Genomic DNA, 25,525 nt, shown 5'->3' with positions numbered 1-25,525 from the left:
AGTGACAAGTGGAGTACCACAGGGTTCAGTCCTGGGTCCTCTCCTGTTTGTATCTACTTCTCTAAAGTGCAGGCCAACACAAAGATCTTTGGCTAACAAAGTTTGCAGATGACTGCAAACTAGGAGCCATGTCGAAACTCCTAACGATGTGGACAAACTACAAAAGGGCCTCACTGAGACAGATACCTGGTGTCAAAGCCATTGCCTGAAGCTCAATGCCGAAAAGTGTATTGTCAACCCCTTTGGTAAAACTCTGTACCCATGAACTACCACATAGCTGGTAGTCTACTTAATGCCGAAAATGTGATAAGAGACCTTGGGACACAGGTGGACAATAGTCTCTCCTTTGATAATCACATCATCACAGTGGTCAAGAAATCCTTCTACGTGGCTCATCTCATCACAAAGGATTCTCATCCAGAAAAAAGAGGTCATTGTTCCCTCTACTCATCACTCATTAGACTCAGTATAGAGTACAATGCCCCTTTTGGTATGTACCTCACAAGACATCTACAACAACTGGAAAGACCACAGAAATACTTCACAAAGAGGATTACTGGCCTCAAACAGATGCCCTATGCAGACCGTCTCAAAAACTGCAGCTGTACTCTATCACATATCGCCTACTCAGGGTGATCTCTGCCTAACATACAAAGCTATGTCAAACCCAGAGCTGTTGGACATGCTCCACTTAAAGAAATCCCAATCCCTCGAACTATACTCTAGGGACCTTAACCTTGTCACCACAATAAACAGAACATGCTGGAGGGATAGATTCCTGTCCCAGAGACTTCCCATACTCTGGAACAGACTACCTATCTATGTCAAACAGAGCTCCTCATTAGCACTCTTCAAGAAAAATCTTGATTATTGGATAGGAAATGGGAAATTCACCCCGGGGATCACTTCTGTGGCTCTGCTCGACAGGGGCACAGGAAAACAATTTTCTTGGGTGGCAAAAGCCAGGGTACATTTTTTGGCTAGGCTTGTATGGGCCCTAGGGCCGATAGCCTAGTACCTACCTATGAAACTATGAACCTATGATAGTTACCAGGGGTGGATGACTCCTAAAAGTATACTATTATGCATTGCTTGGCATTTAGTTTTAGTCCATGGCTCTCACCAGTTGTTTATCTGTGTCAGCCTCTCCTGGAGAACATTTGTGTGTCAATGTGGGATTCAATGACAGCTCCTTATTTGCAATCATCTGCAAATTTAGTCAGTCAGAGACCACTGACATTGGCCTTGACCTCAGAGAAGTAAATGCCAAAAAGAAGGGACTCCACTTGTGACTGGCCTCTTTGTAGAGGTAGACTCCCGAATTCTAACTTCCTGGGTCGTCTGTAAACCAGTTGGCTATCCACCACGTGACATACAAGTTTGTACCTAACCTCTTGAGTTTGTCAGCAATACCTATGTGGCAAATGCCTTGGCCAGGTCAAGGTAGGCAGTGTGAACCATTTTTCCCTCAGCCATTGCTTTGGTTACCTTTTCAAACAAGTCCACCAGGTTGAGTAGGCATGCTCTACCCTTGACGAAACCAAACTGGGTTGGGTCCAGTGTCTGGAGGTTTACTATATCTCTATTGATCATTTCCATGAGAATTCTTTCCATGGCTTTACATATAAGACTAGTGAGACTTATGGGTCTGTAGTTCCCAGGGTCTGTAGGTGGCCCACCTTTGTGCAGAGGGATGATTGTTGCTGCTCTTCATTCATGAGGCATGAAGCCTGTTTGGAGACTACAGTTAAATAGTAATTCCAGAGGTCCTGATACGTCATGTCTCATGTTATTTAGAAATACATTTTTCAACACAAGGATCTGTACAAATCAGTTTGATACACAAATGACATATAATTCGTTACTAAACTCCAGCTATCTGTGCTGGTATATGTTACACATCTACTGCCCTACTTCTCCTGGCATGGCTGACAATACCTCCTATCGTCACACTTGGCACTGATAAGAATGCAGCTTGGTATAATATCTCATCCAATAGAAACAATATTTCAGCCATTTACAAGGCCTCTCAGACTTGCTCCAAGGTGATTATAGGAGAAACTAAATTTTCAGGGATAGTGGACACAACAGTGTTGGTAGATTGTGGTAAGTTATCAACAAAAGTTTCCTGCCAATATACTGGCTGTATCCTTGGGACTGGGATGTGTGATATTGTTATGGATAAGCTCACTGCATTATTGAGCGTCACTCCTGTTTCCTAATACAATTAAAGAAAGATTAGCAGTTACCTTTGGTATCTGTAGTGACCATAAGTTTGTACTCTGCTTTATATTTTGTAATAGTGCTGTTACGTTTCTTGCAGAGATGTTTTAGTGTGAGCGTGAGGTAGGGAGATGGGGATTTCTAACATGTCTTTATTTCCTTCCTTTGATAAATAGTACATTAATATGTGAATTCCATAAGAGAAACCTGAATTTACCATTAGGGATGAGAGATACTGATGCTTCTATGCAGATGTTTAAATGATGATAAAAATAGAGGTGAATGAGGCATCCCTCTCAGCTGGATCTATATGTGGGGGATTCTTAAGAATTTGTCATAAATCTTCCACAGGTTGAAGTATGTTTGCACTGTAGAAGCCCATAAATATAGTTTTATTTGGTGTTATGGTATTACCTTTAAGCCTGACAGAGAAGGTAAGTGATTTGTGGTCAGATTTTACCAGCAATGAGGAGGTGTGTGGGATGGTACAGGAAGAATATAGAATGGTAAGGACCAAGTCTAGGATATGTGAGCCTCTTGTGAGTAATTTTACAATTTGCTCCATAGGATCATAGAAGGTTACTAGGCTAATGGCCCTAGGGCCCTTACAAGCCTAGCCAATTCAAACCCTTGTTCCCAAGGGTGTCTGTTTCAAGCAGACACTAAAATCAACCCCTTATTGCCCCTGTCCAAGAGGGACATAGGTGGAAATCCCAGGGTGAATTTCAGTTACTCATCCAATCATCCAAATTATGCCTAAATAGGGTCAACAAGGGGCTTTGTTTAACATGTATTCAAAGTTTGTTCCAAAGGTGAGGTAGCCTCTGTCAGACAAATCTGTCCCTGCAGCAAGTTCTGTTGACGTCATATACCAGATTAAGGTCTTTTGAGTGAGAGATCCGCGTGCCATTTGACTTGTGAATGTGCAGCATATCCATTAGTAGGGTCAGAGATTGCTTTATATACAAGGCACGGGTCACCTCTGAGTAGTCTGCATGACACAGAGTAAAGTGACAGTGATTTCAGTCTGTCCATATATGACAGATGCTGAAGACATTGAATTTTCTTTGTAAGGAACCTTTGTGGTCTCTCCAATTGCTGCAGGTGTTTGGAAAGGTACATACCAAAGGGAGCATTGTACTCTATTATTGGCCTGATGAGGAAAGAGTACAGGGGATTATAACTTCTTTTTTTTTTCTGGAGGAAATGCCCTTATTTATGAGATGAGCAATATAAAATGCCCTTCTTACCACTTTAGAGATATGGTAATCAAAGGTAAGGTTGCTGCCAACCTCTATGCTCAGATCTCTTACCATTGACTGTGTGCTTAAGGTGTTGCTATCGATGTGGTAGTTTGCAGAAACATTGCCCTTGCTGAAGAGAATGATAATGCATTTTTTTGCATTAAGTTAAGACCACGACTTTGGCACCAATCATTGGTCCGCATAAATCCTTCTTGCAGGATGTTGACATCGTTAGGGTGTCTCAATGACCGTTCCCAGTTTGCAGTCATCAGCAAACTTTGTCAGCCATAGACCTTTAGTTTTTGCCTGTACTTTGGAGAAGTATCCAAATAGTATGGTTCCCAGAACCAATCTCTGTGGAACACCACTGGGTACGAGTCTGCCGGAGGAGGTGGAGTCCCCTATTCTATCAGTGATCCAGTTTGCAACCCACCTGACAAAATATGGCATTAACAAAGCCTAAAGAATTCTGAGGGTATCCATTTTTGAGGTGCAAGTATGCTTGTCAGTGCTTCAGTAATTTAAGTCCCATAGCAAAAAGCATTTGGTTTGACATTTAACCCCTGAGTGTTAATATGACAATTTCCATGATCTTAGAAAAGCTTGATGGGCATCTGTAGCTAGTAATGAAGCAATAGTTGGATTTGTCGAGAAAGTTGGGAGAGTGGCCTAATGGTTAAGATGTTTGCCTTACAAGCACAAGGTCCAGGGTTTGAGTCTCACAGGGGATAATTGGCTATACTTAAAATGTCTCACAAGGGCAGTTAGCTTAGTAGTAATCTATGAAACTATGAAAATAAGATTTGGAGTTCTAAGAGCTCAAGTTATGGTTATGGATAATCTCACATGAGGTGATGGTGTTTCTGATAAATACAGGTATTCCTACTACAGTCACTCAAGGACCTGATCACATAATATGAACTAAACCCTGATACAGAGTAAGTGCTATCATTTCATTGAAACCATGTCTCAGTAACTACACAGACATAAATGTGTTTGAGTTGCAGGAGGCACTAAATCATGATATAGAGTGAGTACTATTATATATTTTATGTCACTCATAGCATTTCTTTTATGTCACTTTTAGCATTGACACCATGATAGCTGTTCAAATATTTGTTTGAGTTTTCTATGTAAGAATGTCCAGCAGAGAGGCTGCCTAAAAAGACACTACTACAGGGGCAGCAAAGACTTTAGCCAAAATGTAGAAGCTCTGGTATGAGAGATGTAAGCCATCTCTAGTGAAATCAAAAGTCTTATCAACCATTTCACCCTAGCCTAATACATACTGGATCTCTTCAGAATGACACCAACTACTTAGCCAATTATCTTGTCTATCTAGGCATCTTTCTTAAGATCAGTGCACTTCCTGCCTCTAGCACAAGCAAAGTAAGTTCCATCATGTTTCTCTACTTGTTCATCTGGGTGGAGTGCCTCTCACATGGGCCATTACTAGGTCATAGTCAAAACTGTCTGGTTTAAAGGGACCTTTGAGCCTTTGAGAAATCATGAATCCTGACACTGGACAAGCAGCTAACAGTATGGTCTCATAAGTGTGGAATCTGTATGCCTAACTATAGAGTCATGTATGACTAAACAGAGCAGGATCCAGCACCAGGTGACCGAGGCAATTACGTAAAGCCTGCTTGCTGGGAGGGGCCTGCTGGCTGGGGGCTGACACAGTATTCCCTTATTAATTAAAAAAATTGCATGTCTTCTTTAAGGGTGTTCTGCAAGAATGCCCTCTGGGTACAACATATTACATGTCTTCTTTAAGAATACCCTCTGCACACAATGCAGATTTACATCCCTTGCGTTTGTCGATGCACACACCTGCTGTTGTTTTCTTCTTCTTTTCCACGTGTGGAATTTAAACACACACAAGACATTCCTGCTGCCTTCTGTCCATGGAATAAAGCAAAAACAAATGTTGGTAAGGTGTGTGAGAAATACCCAAATTAGGAATAGCAGTTTAGTTAATTTACTCAGGCTCAAACCCCATACCTGGGTTATAAGAGAAAAGAGATTGAATTCTCTACACCACCTACCAGTGTACTGAAAACATATGAGTTTCAGTGCATTTTCAAGAAATTGTGAGTTTCAATGGATTTTCAAGGAATTGTGAGTTTCAGTGCATTTTCAAGGAATAGTGAGCTTCAAGGGAAGAGAAGTTTACTGCTGCTCATGCTAAGTCTATTTTCAATGTGTAACTGTTTAGTTAAGCAAATGGTCATCACTGTTTGTGCTACAGAATTTGAAAGCAGTGTTAGTACCACAGCAGGTAGCATTCTTGCATTTCTTGTAGAGGGTTGTAAGTTCTACGTGTACATCCATGTGCATGGATTGCTGATACTGTGTTGTACTTAATGGGTTGGGTGCAGTCTTGAGTGTGTCCTCTTTTGGATGAGTTGTGTAGTGACTATGACCCTGTTGTCAATTTGGAATCTGCTCCCTATTTTTTGTAACATACACAGTTTATTCTTCAAGGCAGTAGGCACTGGATTTTTAGACGAAACACTGAAATATAAAGTTGTTTGCTATCAGCAAGCCCTTCATTAGTTACAGATCTCTTTAATGTAGAATTATTCAGATTTTAACTTCTGCAGAGATTATGCATATTGACTGATGCTGGTGGACTGCAATGACAGCAGTTTGCATGGCCTTTTATGGCTGACGTTCTCAAATGGGCAGTTTTGTCATTATTGGTTCATACCTTTTGTTTCATTGTTTACTGGAAAAATATTCAAAACTACAAATTTAAAACACACTCTAACAGGTAGTGCTATATTATACAATGAATACAATGTAATACAATCAGGCAGGTGAATCAAAGAACACATGCATGTATACATGATCCTAAAAATTTGTGCAAGGGGCTCATGGTTTGAAAACAACCCAAAGTCATACTTAATCCACCACTGGTCAGATGCATTTTCTTTGAATGAGGGTTTCAATGCTGCTTCATTATAAATGAGAATTTCAAAGGCAGAGAAGTAATGCTAAGTCTGGTTTCATTGTGAGACCTCTTTGGCAAAGGAGAACCCCCTGCTAATTACAACATTAAAAATGTCCCTAACTTCAAACCCAGTGGTGAGAGATTTAGGAATACAATTTGATAGCAACCTTAATCAACCATCAGGTGTCCACAGTAGTAAGGAATGCCTTCTGCGTTGCACACCTCATAAGCAAGGGTACAGCACCCAAAGCTAAGGAAGTTATAATTCCCCTGCGCTTGGCTCTCATCAGACCAATACTAAGAGTACAATACTCCCTTCTGCATGTACCTCACCAGGCATTTGTAGCAACTGGAGAGACCTCAGAGGTTTCTCACCAAGAAAATTCAGGGCCTAAAACACATGACCTACACGGACAGACTGAAGGCCCTATCACTTTAATCAGTATCATATAGACTGCTTAGAGATGACTTGTGCCTGGCCTACAGAGCAGTCTCAGACTCTGCCTTGATGAAGCTGCTGCACATCTGCAAATCCAATGGGATAAGATTCACTCACTCTAAGGATCTAGCCTGCAATATTAACAGCACATGCTGGAGAGACAGATATGTCTCCCACAGATTGCCGCGCCTCTGAAACAAACTCCCAATTCATATAAAACAGAGCTCCTCAATGACCCTGTTTGTGTAACATGGTCAACTGAATGGGAAACTGTAAATTTACACCAGGGGTTCCCCCTATGTCCCTCTTAGAAAGGGGCAGCCAGTGTTGACCTTAGATTTACAGAAACATAGACTGTATATCTTGGTCCATAAGGGAACAAAGGTATAACATGGCTAGGCTTGTAGAGGCCTTACGGCCAATAGCCTAGTAACCTCCTATAATCCTATAATCCTATTAGTGTTTGTGCTATAAAATTTGAAATAAAAGTTTTAAATTAAATACAAATATCTGTAATCACTGTAGAAGTAAATAAAAAAATAGTATGCACACTGACAGGTTTTTTATGGTAAATGGTGAGAAATAGCCAAATAATGGGACACTGGAATAGCTGGGGGGGGGCTGCTGTGTGTGTGTGTGTGTGTGTGTGTGTGTGTGTGTGTGTGTGTGTGTGTGTGTGTGTGTGTGTGTGTGTGTGTGTGTGTGTGTGTGTCTGTGTTTTAGTGGGGGGTCCTGATCCATTAATTGCCTAGGGCCCCATTTGACCATGATCTGGCTCTGTTCTAAAACATTTTCTAGTGTTGCAGCAGACTTAGTGAGCCTTATGGGCTTAGGCCTGTTTTACTGGTGACGTCAGGGTGATCTGTGTGGAGTTGCAGTATGTGGGAGTGGACAAGCAGCAGGTTTTGCTTGGTGTACTGAAGGCTATATTTTTTTAGAGTGTATTCTAGGTAATTTGGTAATTTTTTCTTTATAGCCACAGCGTAAGTTATAGGCTTAGTGGTGTGCCTGTATGCTGCTTAACAATAGTGGGTGATTAAAAAGGTACACATTTCTTAAATATTTACATCTATCACAGATTGTATTATTAAATGGAGGCAGCAGTAAACAGTCAGTAAGCATAAGGCAGTTGCTGCATTGCCTTAGAACACCTAATGCAATTTGAATGGCCCCAGAGCAGACTGTTGGTCCATGTTGTCAGAGAGTGAATGAAAAGGGCTGGATATAATATTCAGGGGTTAAAGGAAGACTACTATGGAAGACCCTGAAGATGAATTATTTTGGGTGATAATCTGAAGCTAAGTTAGATGGAGGCTAATCTAGCAGCACAATAGCGGTGATTTGCCTATTGGCTACTACCTGGTTACTAGCAGCTCTAGTGTCAGCAGCTATACTCAGCTAAGGATAAATGTTTTTTTGCTCCTTCTCTCTCCAGAAGCAATGCATTAACACCAATCCCAAGCTGGTTCCTAAGAAGTGGCTAAGAGGCTGTTTGGTAATCATCAGTACCATCCCAAATGTTGCACGGGTCTGTAGGATTGTTGTAGCCTTCTCTGAGTAGATGTTCTAGACAGTATGTACAACAGCTGAGTGCAACAGAGCTAAGCTGCACAATGGTCCAAAACCAGACCAGTCTGGGAAATCCCATGCAAACTACCCAATCAGAGACAATGAAGAATTGATGTCCCCATGCTTCTTCTCTCACCAAGAAGAAAACAGCAGCACTAATCCCAAGGTGGTTGCTAAGAAGCAGTTATTAGGTTTCCAGTGATCGGTAGTCTCTTCAAAGGCTAAAAAATAATGCCCATGTACTTGTTCTCTCACTAACAGCAAAACAGAAGCAATAATCTCAAACTGATTCCTAAGAAGTGGTTTATAGGCTACAAGTGATTGGTAGCTTTGTCCAGATGTTTGTGATTTTAATAGCAGTATGTAATAAAATGGATTAATACTCTAGATCCTGCAATGTACACTAATTAGTGGGACTATATGAAAGAGAAGGTAAATGGGTGGAGGGCCTTCCTAACTTGAAACTGATATAAATAAGAGCTAAAGAATAGAAACAATAAAGTTCTGCAAACCTTAAAAAATGAATTCCAAATTAGTCTCACAACAGCAGTGGTCACAGGTCAGTAAGTTGAAGTCTGACACATTTTAACTGCTGTCAGATATATATATACTAATCAGGTCCCATCCTAAAAGTCTGCTGAGCCAGATAAAGACATATATATTCCATCATTAGCCACAGGGCACAAAATCAAATAATCTGTTTAATATTATCAATTTTGTCTCTACATATTCAGTTTCTATATCAAAATTATAATTTATCCATGAACAAACTCCAGACAATGGAGAAAGAATGAATATCCCCATTTATTCCTCATCTCTTTTATCACCCACCCTATAAAATACTCAACACTCTTACCTCTTTTCTTACTCCTGCTTTAATTTTATCCTTACAAATGGTTGCAGCTCTGACCCATTCTTAATTTTCTGTGGCAAAACTTTCCACCAACCCACAATGAACTGAATGAACTTCACTTCAACTATTTTTTTCTCTACCAGATACATTTTCCTTCCTCTACTCAAAACAAACAAAACAGCCATCTTCAACAACTTTTTAATAGAGCACATTACAATGTTTTTAATTCCCAACCAATTTCTGTAAGTCTTGGTACAGTATCCCTACATACCAAGACTGTTTCACATGTGAAGATGTCTGCCTCCTCTTCTCCCTATTTACAACACCATTCCTTCTTATTCCCCCAGTCTTCCTGTTTTAATCTCTTATGTGCCCTCTACCACCCATGTAGGAGTCTTAACTGCTGCCATGATTCAGTCCTGTCCCCTTTAACTTCATGCCACCTGCCATACCTCCTCCTGTATCTCATCCCTGACCTGCAAAACATTCTATTTAAAACAGTTAAACTTCACTTCAGACATCTACTTCATGGCTTCCCTTTCTCTTAAATCCTTATATATCTCCCCTATTATGTGTTTTCAAACAGACTTCAACTCTTCTGATGCACAAACTTCCCTTCCAACAATTTATTTTTTGACTGGCTTTTCCTTTTACCCAAGTTACCCAGGTTACCACTGCTCTGAACATAACCAATCTTTTGCATCTAAGCAAATTTGTACCACCCCTCTTAAAAGGTAATAAACTCTTCACCATCCAATAGCCTCATCAAATCTTCAATATATCTGATACATTTATTAATCCATTTCCATATATTACCTTCTAAAACTTCAGGTACACCTTTGACCATACACTCTCTAAGCTATGTTTGGCAGAATACCTTAATATCCACTTCTACTAAGTCTCATAACTACCTCCTTTTCACCATTTTGACTATTCCTAAGATCATCGTAAGCACTTCCCATACAACCCTCATCCCACCAAATACATCTAAGGCTGATATCTTCTAGCCCCTCATTCTTTGTGTCAAATTTACTGCAGTGGCATAATGCCGAAAATCTGGCGTACCCCATCTTCTTAATTCCACCCCCCCACCACACACACACACACACACACACACACACACACACACACACACACACACACACACACACACACACACACACACACACACACACACACACACACACACACACACACACACACACACACACACACACACACACACACACACAGAGTCTACCTTTACTTATCTTAGCCCTCTTTTTTCCAAACAAACTTATCTTAAACCTTCTGCATTTCACCAGTCAGCTTACTCTGGTTGCTAATGCCCACCTGTCTTAAAAGATATAGACCCAATGGCAATATCATACCTACTTCTGTTCTTTCCCTTAAAGCATTTACTCTACCTGGCCATATGTTGTCTTCTCTTTCATCTCTGTCAGTTTCTTCTTCTTCTTTTTTTTTTTAAGATATAACTTTGTTTTCTCTCACATTTGAATAAGGTAACCCCTAACTTCAAAATACCACCCAATCATAATCGCTAAAACTTTTGGGACACAAATGCAGACCAGAATCCCCTTTGAATTTACTAAAGGTTTTCAGCATCTCTGGTGGCACTGTTTCTATGTCTTCTAGCAAAACTATACGGTAATCAGCAAACATAGTTAGACTAATTTTACCCCTTTCTTTTCCTTCATTGATCCATAATGAAACCTTTGTTCCAATTTGTCCATTATAATTAAAAACAGACTAGGTGATAATGGGCACCCTTGCCTTGTTCTCCTTTCTATCCTAACCTCCACTGATGCACCTTCTCAGTGACCATTATTCTTAATGGTGGGAGCATCATACAGGGCTTTGGCTCCTTGAAGAACTCTCTATAGTCTGCTAGTTATTACATTGTCCCAAATAACCCCAAGTTTACCCTGTCAAATGTTTTCCATATTTTAATCAGCATATCAAACTTTCCTATGGCCTTTCTTTTCTGCCCATAATACAAAATTCAGAAGCAGCCTCCAATGATCAGTTCAGGATCAGCCCTTAGCAAAGTTAGCCTGGTTATCTGCTATTACCCTTGGAAGTACTGTTTCTAGGCTAGCTGATAAGATTACAGCAAATATTTTGCATTTGCATTACACAAATAGGCCTAAAATTGGTGGGGTCTCCTGGATCACTGTTTTCTTTAGGCAGGACAATCACTAATACATCAATCAGATTCTGGTGCTGAGCATCTCTGTAAAATATCATTAAATAGTGCCACCAGAGTATCCCCCAAATCCAGTCCCACTTTTATGCAGAAATCTATCAGGAAACCATTTAGTCTCCCTACTTTTCCCTGTTCGTATGTTTAATGCCTGTTAATACCATACCCGGATTCACTCCTTCATGCAACATCATTCAGTCAGTCACTGTAAAAACTGGACCCTTCTATTCCCTGAATACACGTCCTCTTAAATGAACTTCTTTGTACAGATTAATATAGAATTCTTTGAACATTTCCCAAATATATTTGCTTACAACTATTCTTACTTCCCACTGATTTTTTGTACCTTTTACCCACTCTTGCATGCACTAGTTCTTAATTTCTCACATCAACATTTTGGTTTCATATTATCCTTTTGTCCACCATCTGGCTCTACTCTGTCATATATCAGCTTCTAAATCTGACTCTTCTAAGCCCTTAAGCTTTTCTTTCAACTCTGCTCTTCTCTGTATTCTGTCTTCACAGCCCCACTGACCTAACCTAAGTTGTAATCATCTCAGATTAATCTCTCCCACTTTAATCCTGCCTCTTCTATCCCTTTAGGTGACACCTCTGTAACCCATAATTCTACCCCACCAAGTTGCTTTTAAACTGCCACAGTCCCTTCTTCCAACACATCCTTCTTTATCTGTATTCTCCTCCACTACTTGTTTCACCATATCTTTCAGTTACTCATTACATCTGAGTGAAGCCTCCAGGTGCACTGCAGTTAATCAAACTGACGCCTCAATGCGTCAAATATTGCTTGTTCATATTTGCATCAATAATTCCAAAACCATGCTATATGCAAGGTTTTAAAAGATTTCATCTTAAAGCTTACAGAATGGCAAACTCAACTAAATTAATATTTGACCTCTATCTAGTGCAGGTAAACAGATATTATCTGTTGTTTTTATGATATTAATTTATACAGATATAATTTTCACAATTTTTTTCTACACATCTCAACAACTAAGTAAGGCAGACAGAACTCCTTAGCCTCATATGAAAGCTCTCAGTTAGATGAATACAATGTTGCTGACAGTATGTGTGTAATTTGAGTGGTTGCTAAGATGTTGCAAGTTGTTTACAAATGTACTAGTTACTGTGTTTAATGTGATTTATAAAATTTGGTTTAAGACCTAGACCCTAAAGAATACTAGCACTATAAAAATAGTTTGTGCTGAAGGGTTTGCCTTTTACACTTCTTTCATAACCACTATGGTTCCAGAGATATGAGCATTTGTTTGAAATGCAAGGACATAATGTGATTCTGCCAAAAGGCTTAGGCTCCGCCCATTGGAGGTTATAGTGCAAACTTCCTGAGCTCCATTGGAGTAAATAAGTTAACTTATTCTACTTGCATTCCTTCCTCTTACCTGGAATCCATCTCTGTCTTTTACTCTGTTTTCCATATCACCACTACCATAGCATGGTTTGATAAATTCCTACCAAGGGTGTCGATTTCCCCCACTTTTATCATTGTAATCCCATTGACTAAAATTAAATCCCTCCTACTAGCCTGTCTATATGCATCCCATGAGAAAGTAAAACACCTCTCAACTCCCTCATTTTCCCACTAGGGTTGCCACATTTTCAAATGGCCAAAGTGGGACATTATTATGTTTCTTGTAACATTTAGGTATTTGAAATAACTATTTTATGCAACTATTACATAAAATGTGGAGATAATTATGTCCCCCTTTTAATATTTTTGTCAGGACAGGTGGTAACCCTATTTCCCACCATATATTCACTATTTTATTACATTTCATTTTGCAGCATTTTCTGTCTACTTCTGTGGATCTGCTGCTTGTATCTGTGATCTCATCTTCTAGGTTACTACTTAAAGCTTGTTATCAAGGTGCAGATAGAAACATACTTTGGCCAGTAAAGTGAGACCTTTGTCATGTAACTGAGATCTCAATTCACTATCCCATAACACTACAAAACCTGCAGTAAAGCAACAATTGCTGCACCCCTTCACTGATCAGTCATCCAATCCCACTGTACCTTTACTTATGAACAAGACCTGAAGATGCCTAAATTCTTTCAGCTGACATAGTTGCTCCTTCATCACTTGCAAAGAAGACCACAGCCTCCAAACTAGAGGTTCTAATCGTCATCTCGGCCACTTCACACACAGCAGTGAACTGATGCACTGCATGCTGGAGAGCAGAGTCACTTAATGATCGGTTCATAGGTTAGAACTAGGAAGACTCAAACCCTGCACCTTGTGTTTATAAGGCAAACACCTTAACCATTATGCCACCCTTCCAACCCTGATAAGATGGCGACATCTTCTACAAACAACAACAATGCCACACTCAAGTCTGCACCCTGGATACTCTGCAGACAGTAACTGTGCTTTAATATCCTGTCCATAAAAATCATGAACAGGAGATACTGAAGGTGCTGGACGTTGTTGGGATGTCACGATTAACACACTTTTTCTTTGTCATGTGGAAGTCTGGGACAGTACTAGTTCACAGATTACATAGAGATCCCCATTTTCATAAAGGAGGACAGCAGGGTTTGTTCCATTTCTAGAGGGACAATAGTCCTCAGATTCCGAGGGATATTTTATGCCACAGTGCTGGGAATGAAACTTCTTCCAGGATGAGTATAAGTTTCCCCATCAATGGAGGGATAGCTAAAATCGCCCATGACTAGAGTATTTGGTAGTAATTTAATTGAATCAAGTAGTTCCAAAAAATCAGCGTGGGTACCTTGGTTCATTGAAGGGGGCCTATAGCTAATGATGGCTCGAAGGGGGGGTCTTATCCACAATTAGTTGAACTTGGAGTAACTCCATGGAGTTTTCCTGTCCAACCAGTCTAGTAGTGTATTTATCTTTGATGAAGTTATATACTTCTTTGTTTCTCACATGTTCATTTTGCAGTCTGAAAGTGTGGAAGGCACTGTAGCCTTGCAAGGCCGGGGTACTCTCTGCAGTCCTGAACCAAGTTTCTGTGACTGCACAGATGTCAATATCTTCACAGAGAGCAATACTTCCAGAGAGTGCTGTTTCTGATTTAAATTCATAGTGTTTAGCAGCAAAACCTTTAATTTGTTTGTGAGTGATATTTTCACTTCAGAAATTTTGTTATTGAGACCTAGCCTAAAAAAGGAACTATGGGGGAGGCAAGTGCCTTAGCCAGTAACTGAAAGCCTAGAGGTGACAGGTGAAGACCATCTCTGGCAAAGCAGCGTGGTCTGACAACCATGTCATCCCAGGCTGACAGGAACTGGATCCCCTTAAAATGACATCAGAAACTAAACCAATTGTTGAAGTCAATCATTTTTTGTTAATAATGTGGTATCATCCTAGGTGAGGGTAGAATGCTGCTCAAGGCTAGGGACATAATTGCCTGGGACACATATTCATAGAGCTCAGTCATGTCGCTCTCTTCATATAGTCCAGTGAGGTACAGCTCAAGTCATTCACACCAACATGAAGTATGACAGAGTTATAACTGTACTTGTTGAAAGACATGAGTGCATGTGTGATCTGACGGATCCTGGCAACCAACAGACAGCTGACTACAACCTTCTCCTTGTCTAGCCTGGTGAGTGATACATTTGTGTGTCTCACAATGGAGTCACCTATGACTAAAACATTTGGTTTAGATGTGTTTTGCCTTAGGGGCTTATTTTGTGAGACACCGGTGTTTATGTTTTTGTGTGTATTGAGTGCTGTATGTGCTGTATTAGGTATAGCATGTTTGTGTTTGGAAGGTCTCTGGTGTTTAAGTAGGTTTGTGGTGAGTACCTCCGTGTATTATGGTTTATGTGTTGACTGCATGGTTTGCATAGGCGGTATAGTATGTGAGCTGCCAACCTGTTCAGTGTTACTGTTCTGTGCATGAGAGAGCAAGGATTCCAGATTCTTAGTGTAGATGCATCTCTCACAAATTGTACTTGGGTGATCTAGGAGTAGAGGTTGTCAATGTACATGAAGCAGTTGCTACACTGCCTCAGGAAACCCATGTCAATCGGGCTGGTAGGAGAAATGGAGGGAAACTGACCATCCATAATGCTAGGTTAAATTCTATTTTCACAAAGGGGATTGAAAATGGAGGGATATGGTATAACTGGGTGGTCTAAACGGGTCTATACTAATGGGCTGCTCTATTAAGGGTCTATACTAGTGCAGATTCTCTAAATGGTATGAGTCTATTGTAGATTTAGTGGTTTTGTGACTATTTAAGTAGTAAAAGTGCAGCTGAAGTGCTCTCTGAGCAGCTGAACACAATTTAAGGACTTCTCAGGCAGATCACAGGCAGCTACTATGGGAAAATGTATTTGCCAATGGTTATCCGCATTGCATGGTAGTGCACTATAGTGCACTGAGGTGTTCTACATGTAAACAGATGAATACAATAGAGCAGTGGCTGGTCACCTAAATCTGTGGAGCTGTATTAAAACAAGTTTAAAGCAAACGTGGGGCTTATGTAGCAAAATTGGGCAAACTGAATTAAACAATTTAACCAATAAAAAAGCTCAAAATGGAGCTCTGTGCCAGCAGCTTTCAATCAGGTGAGTCTTAACTGCACTTTCCTGTCACAAGGGTGCAGGGGGTGGGGTCTATCCAACAAAAGGTAGTCTGGTTTAGTGCTCAATTTAGCAAAGAGAACCAGATTCAGCAGATCTGAATCTAGTCTATGCTACAGCAGACAAAAAGTGCAACAAATTAGCAAGAACACTTTTAAAAAATCAGTCATATAGCAATAATACAGTTTAAAAGTGCAAAATACTGTATAAAATTGTACCTATGGTTAGCAGAATGCAAGAGATTCCTTGGATTGCACAGATGAATATAGCAGAGCAGTTGCTGGTTGCCTAACTCTATGGAGCTGTGTTAAACATTTTAACCAATAAAAAAGCTCAAAACTGAGCCCTGTGCCAGCAACCTTCAATTAGATGAGACCTAAATGCAGTCTCTTGCCACAAGGGTGTTGGGGCCCTCTCTAACAAAAGATAGCCTGGTTCTATGCTCAATTTAACAAACAGATCCAGATTCAGCAGGGCTGAATCTAATCTATGCTACAGCAAACAAAAAGTGCAATAAATCAGTAAGAACAGTTTTAAAAAATCAGCAATATAGCAAAAATGCAGCTTAGAGGTACAAAATACATTATAAAATGGTACTTCTGGGTAAGCAGAATGCAACTAATTACTTGGATTGCACAGTAGAGCAATGGCTGGTTGCCTAACTCTGCAGCACCGCGTTAAAACAGTGAGCAAACTTAATAAAGCAATTTAACCAATACAAAAAGCTCAAAACTGAGCCCTGTGCCAGAAAACTGCAATCAGATAAGTCCCAGCTCACTCTCCTGCCACATGGGTGCAGGGGACCCTTCCAACAAAACATAGCCTGGTTTAGTGCTCAGTTTAACAAACATAAACAGATTCAGCAGGTCTGAATCTAGTCTGTGCCACAGCAGGCAAAAAGTGCAACAAATCAGCAAGAACACTTTTAAAAAAACAGCAATATAGCAAAACTTCAGTTTAAAAGTGCAAAATGCAGTATAAAATTCTACTTATGGTTAGCAGAATGCAACAGATTCCTTGAATTTCACAGATGAATACAGCAGAGCATTGACTGGTCGTCTAACTCGGTGGAGTGTCATAATAAGTGAGATAGCTTATGCAACAGGGAGAGCAGCATATCATTATATATAGTATGAAGACATTCAAAGAGACACGACTTGCAGGAAAGGATGATGTGGGTTGAAGACAGAGAAATGGAGAGTGAGAGAGAGAGAGGCATGCAGAGTGAAGAGGAGAAGAAAGGATGAAAGTGTGACTGATGCAAAGAGAAGAGGGAAGTAGGATGAATGAGACGCAGTAAGTGAGGGGATGACAAGATGAGATAAGAAAGGATGAAAATGAGATAAAGGGTATGAGAGAGCTGCAGGTTTCATGCAACATAACCTGTGTGAGTGCAGCTGCACTTTGTGTGAAAATTATTGCAGTTATATTAATTTGCTCTTAAGATTTTTTTTTCTGTTCCACACATTTTACAAGTAGAATAAATAAATTGGGACATAAATCAACCATTTTATCTTGTGTAAGAAATAGTTCAGCTGTAATAACTCTCTGTTTAATGCTATCATTATGTTTTTTAATCCATGCAGATTAAACCTCTTTCTTTGACCAGGATGTAGGTTGTGGCAAAAAAAACTTAGCATGATTGTGGAAATCAGTGATTCAAAGATACAATAAATGAAATGAGGAAACATGATACTACTGGTTAATTTGCATGTATCTGAATCACTGTGCAGTTACTGCAAGCACTGACAAGTCCTTTTCTGCTGCCCCTAATGTAGCCAAGACTGGTGACTGATGCATCACTGCCCTTCACACACGCACACACACACGCACACCACACATGAGGATACTTTGTCATATATCTTACCAGTTAACAGAATTAACAGATGGTGCTTCTTATTTTAACCTCTCCCTCATAAATTCTGAATGACTACAGCTAGTCAGTAATGCCAGACATTAAAGTTTCATTCTTTTTATGGCTCAGAATATGCATCATGATGCAAATCATTTTTCTAACCCATTAAGTGGATTAAAGTAATATGTAGAAAGACTCTCTGATGTCGTCTTGTATAATGTCAGAAAGTAGAGTTTCTTACTTCTTCATTCTCATCTGCAGCTTTTTGCTGTAAAATGTTTTGTTCTATTAGCTTTTACAGTGATATTTGTAATATTTAAAATGTTTCCCTGGATCTAATGTCCCCTTAGCTATACTTTATCCACTGCTCTTCTAGGGGAGTTGAGAGCTAAGACAGGTCAAACCCTCACTCTCTCTCTAACACACACACACACACACACACACACACACACACACACACACACACACACACACACACACACACACACACACACACACACACTCTCAGTTCACCAAAACCCACCCCTTTACCAGATTGCACATATGCATGTGCTCTCCCAAAGCCTTCCTCTACATGGTAAAATTTTAGCTTTGATAATGCTAGGAAAAGCAACAGCTTCTGAACCATCTAACATTTTTACTGTATCTGTGTATTTCATAAAGTGATGTATCACATACCTTCACTACTGTCTCGATAACCAAAGACTTTATAAAGTGGAAGTATGGGACGGTCTGCAAAGTCCTCAGATTTCTTCACAAGAGCTTCTTTGATGGCTTGGAATCCATTCAACACCACAACATTATTCCAGCAAAACTGAAGACTGTAGATGTTCCCATATTTTTTGCTTAGCTATTTAGGTAAGAATAATGTAAATAATGAATGTTAGAACACAAACCAAATGTGAGTATAAAATGTATAATTCATTCCTTACTGTCCCTCTTGAACAACTTTCATCTTGCACACTGATATCTCTCACACTATATCAATCTCCCATCTCTTTATGTGTCTTTAGGACCAGCTTCCTATCTCTGAGTATATCTCTCAACCTTTTAGAACAAGAAATCTGGACAAAGCCATAAATAATGGGGGACAAAGGCCCAAAAATAGGGACACTTTTTAAAATATTGCTCTTGCAAACTTGGAAAGTTGACAGAATAACAGGTTTTGCATTAGTATGAACTTTCTCAAGGTTATGAAGTCTGAAAGTCAAAGTTTGTCATTATTGTTGGACTTCACCCTTTAATAATTTGCCAATTATTTGCCAGAAAACCACAATTTTATGAATAGCAGACCAAAAAATATGTGGCAAAAATCTGTACAGTTGAAAGGTATGTCTCTGAGTCTGTATATGACATGAAATGTCCCCTTACAATATTAAAAAATCCCTTAATATCAGTTTGAGTTTATGAACTCATGACTTGTGAAGTAAGAAGGGAAATGCCAGGGTTATACTAAAATAATTATTTCCATGGACCTCATCAAATATTGCATTTGTTCAATACATTTACACACAAGGTATAAAACATTCTCCCAGATTTAATAAACTCTGTGTATGAATAGTGCAAACCCTACATGGAGTGTACTGTGGCCATTTCTGCAGCTCCCCCTAGGCAGTGGACCTTGCATATTACTGAGGCAGAGCCGTGTACACGATTACTGAATCAGTGCTAGGGGCTGTGTCACAGTGCTCAGAGATGTGTAACACACCCCCTGCATTGTTAAAGTCCTGGATGGCACTATAATATTAATAAATGTAGTATCCTGACCAGTTCTGCCAGGTATATATAGGAGTGTGTGCTACAGTGTCCATAACACCCCCTGTACTGTCAAGATGATACTGAAATTAAATGTAAAAATGTCATTTGTCCCTTTTTTCTTTTTAATTTTTTTTGTGTGTGCTTTAGCATGGCGTGGCACAGCACTTAGCAATGAACACGTGCCAGACATCTAAAAATAGAAACCCGATGCTTTTAATTTTAATGGAAAAGGTCAAGTTTTAGCCTAGCTGAGTGGGTTTGCATGGGGTAGCCTGTTGCTCAGCAGTGCTTAAACTTAATGAAAAGCTATATAGAAATGTATAACTAAAATCTTCACATCCACATTAGCTGAATGGTTAGAAGCATAGCTTTGTGTGCAGTAGGTGCACGGTTCGAATACCCAGAGAGGCCATTCAGCTCTTACATCAGAAAGCATTTCTATATACATTTTATTTTTATTGATATAGTTATTGATATTTGTTAACTGGGTAAGTGCATCTGGTCCAGAATCCCAGTGTCAGTGGAGATATGAGGTGAAAACCTCCAGTTAAATACAAGTGTCCAATACAATACAGTCACACTCCAAGGTAACGTAATTAAAATACATAGGGTTAGGTCATGTAAAGTAAAATACATACACGTAATAATAAAGTATCAGTAATGAGTGGTTTGCCCTTAGCTAAGCTTTGCTAAGCACTGCTAAGCCAAGCTAAGCAATGCTTAAACAGGACCTGTTTTAGCAATACTTAGCAATTTGCAGCTCTGCTTAACTGGTTTGAATACTGCTAAGCAGTTCCACTTTAAGCATTCCTCAGCTCAGCCAAGTGGGTCTGCACATTACTAAACATTGCTACTCAGTCCCTGTTTAAGCATTGCTCAGCTGAGCTGAGCAGGTTTATTCGATGCTAAGCTGAGCAAAGCATTTTTAAAAATGGCCAATGTCGGCAAAGGGGGGGGCAGCCGTATTTAAACTGAACAGGTGGGAATACATCCAGAACCTGTTGGAGTTTGATCACAGCAGGAGCTATGGCTGGAGTTGGAGTGGGTGCATGCTTCCGGGCATAGTGCTGGGGCATACTGGAGTCCAGGGTCAGGGTTGGGCTCCTTGTTAAAAACCATGATGACTGGCTGCTACAGGGCCAGTACCAGGGGTCTGAGTACAAATAAGAGGCCTGGGACCAGCTGGCACATGACCTCACCAATACAACAGAAATCCCCCACGCTGGTGAGCAGGTCCATCATCATTATGATGACCTGAAGTGTAGAAAAAGGGGGTCTCTTGGTCCAGTGGACCCAAGATGCTCAAGACCAAAATGCCCCAGACGTTTGTAAGTATAGATACCAGTCAGTTACCAAACTCAAGTATGAATATCTGATAGGCAGGTATGCATAATGGTGTGTTTCCTCCCCACAACTGTAGAGGAGAGGGCTTGCAACTTGGAGGCCTATGCAGGGTGCCTAGCGAGGATGTGCCAACAATGTGATGAGTACAGATCTATGTTTCACTATATAGTACTATAAATAAGAAAGGGTACATTAGTAAATGCCAGTAGGTATAGTCTGTTCTGAGTATACTGCAATGGGTTGCAGTATACTCAGAACACCCCCACCTGAAATAAAAAAGACCACAGTAAAAAACTTCTCAAAAGCCGACTTCACACTTCTAAAGACTAGTGTGGTCTCCTTTCAGGCCACCGAGCCGGCGGAAAACAATACTCAATTCTGTTGTATTGGTGAGGTCACATGCCAGCCGGTCCCAGGCTTCTTATTTGCACTCGGACCCCTAGTACTGGCCCTGTAGCAGCCGGTCATCATGTTTTTTAACAAGGAGCCCAACCCTGCATCACGAACATGGGAGCACAATGTTCAACACCGGAAGTATACCCCTCACTGGTGAGATCAGATCACAAACTAATCTCGCTGGAGGTCCTCATCCCACCCCCACCTGAAATAAAAAAGACCACAGTAAAGAACTTCTCAAAAGCCGACTTCACACTTCTAAAGACTAGTGTGGTCTCCTTTCAGGCCACCGAGCTGGTGGAAAACAATACTCAAGCCGCTGAATCACTTACAAACGCCTTCTACCAGCACCTGCAGGACTGCATGGATAAGGCAATCCCAAGCAAAACAAAGACTCTTTGTACCAAAGGCAAGCGTCCAGTCTGGTGGACCCCAGCCATAAACAAACTCTACAACAAAAGGAGGAAGCTACTACAAGATAGAGCAAAATCCTTAAAAGGTAAGACACCCTTGATCACTATAAGTAAAAAACTAAGAGCTCTCATAAAATCATCCAAAGCAAATTTCGAGAGAAAAATAGCTAAAGACTCAAAAGACAATCATAAGGCCTTCTTTAGCTATGTTAGAAACCTAGGAGGAAACTCCCAGATATGCTCAGAACTAGTTCAAAATGATGTGAAGATTACTGATCCTACAGACATTGCCAACATACTGGCTGACAGGTTCAGTGCAAACTTCTCCCACCCTCGCCCCAAAAGGAGAGATATCTATACCAAATGAGTGCAGCCCCCAAACATCTCCAAGCCCAAGTGAGAACTGCTCTCTCCAAAGCAAAAACACAGCATCCATGGGACCCGATGGTGTCCCCGGCTGTGTGCTCCGACTAACTCAATGAGGAATTAAACCCACAGCTACGACAGCTGTTTAATCAAAGTCTTACCTCTGGATACGTACCCAGGGAGTGCCGCACTGCAACTGTGGTCCCACTTTACAAAGGGGGTGCCTCCACAGACCCTGGAAATTACCCGCCCATTAGCTTGACAAGCCTTATCTGCAAAGCCATGGAGAGGATCATAATGGACCTCATAAATAAAGACATAGGGAATTTGCAGACGTTGGATCCAACCCAGTTTGGCTTTGTCAAAGGCAGATCATGCCTTTTAAACTTGGTTGACTTTTGAAACAGTCACCAAAGCCATTGATGAGGGAAAGGCAGTCCATACAGCCTACCTCGATCTGGCTAAGGCCTTCGATACAATACCCCACTCGGGTATCATTGAAAAACTCATCAGCGTAAATGTTAACCCATACATCACAAGATGGGTTGCAAACTGGCTGAGTGACAGAACCCACAGGGTCAGAGTTGCTGGCGCCATGTCAGACTCAAAGCCTGTCACAAGTGGTGTCCCACAGGGCTCAGTCCTGGGCCCACTCTTGTTTGGCATCTACTTTCCGAAGTACAAGCAAACACAGGAGGGTTATGGCTGACAAAGTTTGCAGATGACTGCAAACTGGGCCATAGTAGAAAACACATCTGACACAGATATCCTTCAGAAGGGTCTCACAGAAATGGATAACTGGTGCCAGAGCCACGGCCTAAAGTTAAATGCCAAAAATGCATAGTCATACCCTTCGGGAAAAACAAGGTTACCCCTAGCTACCAAATAGGTGGCAATCCACTGAGCACAGAAGAAGTTATCAGGGACCTGGGGACCCAGGTTGATAGTAGTCTGTCATTCGACACCCATGTAGCTAAAGTAGTTAGGAAGTCCTTCTACATTGCCCACCTTATCATGAAGGGATTCTCATCTAGATCAAGGGAGGTCATAGTCTCCCTTTACTCATCACTCATCAGACCAATGATTGAGTACAATGCCCCATTGAATGTATCTGACCCGACACTTGCAGCAGCTGGAGAGGACACAAAAGTTCCTCACCAAAAGGATAAAGGGTCTCAAAATCTGTCCTATGCTGCCCGACTGAAAGAACTCCAGCTCTATTCAGTCGCTTTTTGCTCAGAGGTGACCTTTGCCTAACATACAAGGCCATGTCAAACCCAGATTTGATGAATATGCTTCACCTCAAAAATCTAGATCCATCAGAGCCACAAGGCGGAGACTTAAACCTCGACACGGCTATTAATAGGATGTGCTGGAGGGATAGATTCATCACCCAAAGACTCCCTATGCTGTGGAACAAAATCCCGGTACATGTGAGGCAGAGCACCTCGCTGGCCTTGTTCAAGAGAAATCTTGACCAATGGATGGGAGATCACAGATATACCCCAGGAATTACCTCAGTGTCACTGCTCGACAGAGGCACAGCAAAATAATGGGTATAGTTCCCCATACTAAAGGGGTGGTGTAAGCCACAAAACGATGGGCTAGGCTTATAAATGCCCTCGGGCAGATAGCCTAGTATGAACCTATGAACCTATGAACCTATGAATGTGTTCTTAGACCCAGACTGATATAAGTGAGTAATGCCAGGTACTGTGCAATACAGATGAAGGCATCAAACATGCTAATGTTGATGAAAGAAAGTTAATGTTGTAGTAATAGTGTGTAGTAATGACATATGTATATACTATATTAATACTAAGGATCTTGTAATAAAGTACACTGTGAATGAGGATTGTCTTGTTTTACCCTTTGCATTTCAGCTATACACATTCCTCAATGTAGGTATGCTGATGCAGGCAAATATGAGACTGTAATAGCTACAGACTGCAAATATACCATCTGCAAATGTATATGGGTCAGGTAGGCAACCCAGTACCCCGATATGGACTGTATAGATCACACATATTCCCATCTACTGTGTGTTAAATGTGTACACCTGCATTCCAAGTATTAATGCACATTTCACCTACTACCTTTGTCATGCATGAATCTCATGCATGCATGTTCAATTGTCACTGCAGTCTTCTGTGACACTCTACCTATATTACCAGGTCAGACTTTGTCACCAGGTGAGCTTTAGGCACAAATCAGTCAACCAACACACAGCAGTGGCTCAGAAGCTCAGTGTGATATGCAATACATATGTTGTTAATTTTTCCACACAAAGACTAGGGTTTGAATCCAGGAACTGGTACTAAAATGTATTTATAGTAACAGACAAGTAGTCTTGACTATTTATAGAAGGAGTCACATAGCGTTAACAGATATTTTCTCCACAGGACTTACAGATAAAGAAATGTCTGTAGTGGCTGTATAAAGGGTATACTAATGTCTGTGTCCAGATGTATTAGTGTATAAACAGCATTCCTCAGCAAGCTGATAAGACTCCATTAAATAAAACATCATGAAGTACACTACTATTCCAACTAAATTAGACAAATTAAATGTTCTACTGTTGGTACGTCTGTATGCCTGGTGTGTCTGTGAATGTGTGCTGATAGTCTAACCCCATACCTATGAATGACAGCAGGATAGGTATAAACTCCATGAACTATGCATGATACATGTCTCTCAAGTGTCACACTGTCATGGCTAGTGATCACTGTTGTCAATAATCTTGGACACAGATATAAATCCGGTTGAAGTATGCTAGTAGCACACTCACACCACATCAATCCAGGGTACACCTTGTTAGTCATACATGTTACCCTGACATGTAAGAGTCCCCTGTAGTTATGTACCTATAGTCCTTACAGTTTGGCCCACACCATCCCATGTCTGCAGCCTGAGAGGTATGTATGTGCTACAAAAGCTATAGGGCATATGTAGATGTAAAGTAAGGGCAGACCTGTAGAGTATTGAGCAGTACTGTTGTAAAAAATATAGCCTATACAGTTGTTAATGGAATGTCTTTCTGTTCCCCCAACCCTTATCTACATCACAAATTATTATTCTTATACTACGGGTATGGTTTCATTTCCACATATGTTGTTCTCAAAACCTAATGATGGGCCTTGTGTTGTTTTATTGGCTATATATTTCAATGGTTGCATACTAACATACCTTGTTGAAATTCCACCATTGTTGGCATTTTGCTGTAACCATTACTGGCATGGTTTTACAATACTGACTGTGTATGTTATGCAATTCTATTGCTCTGGGTGAATTGGAGCACCCATGCATGCTGTTA

The 25,525-nt window shown here is 40.6% G+C and overlaps 1 protein-coding gene across 1 annotated transcript in view; it reads right to left on the bottom strand.

The window, feature by feature from the left end:
- LOC122804258 (cytochrome P450 2D15-like) overlaps positions 1–25,525 on the bottom strand; it is a 520,756-nt gene that overhangs the window by 450,910 nt on the left and 44,321 nt on the right. Inside the window, exon 2 of the mRNA XM_044074061.1 lies at positions 18,614–18,785. Coding sequence (XP_043929996.1) covers positions 18,614–18,785 — 172 coding nt within the window. The remainder of the gene's footprint in view (positions 1–18,613; positions 18,786–25,525) is intronic.

The sequence above is a fragment of the Protopterus annectens genome, chromosome 1.part0, assembly GCF_019279795.1.
Source record: "Protopterus annectens isolate FY-2018-M chromosome 1.part0, PAN1.0, whole genome shotgun sequence".
Taxonomy (NCBI): domain Eukaryota; kingdom Metazoa; phylum Chordata; order Ceratodontiformes; family Protopteridae; genus Protopterus; species Protopterus annectens.
This window is presented reverse-complemented; position numbering and strand designations above follow the sequence as displayed.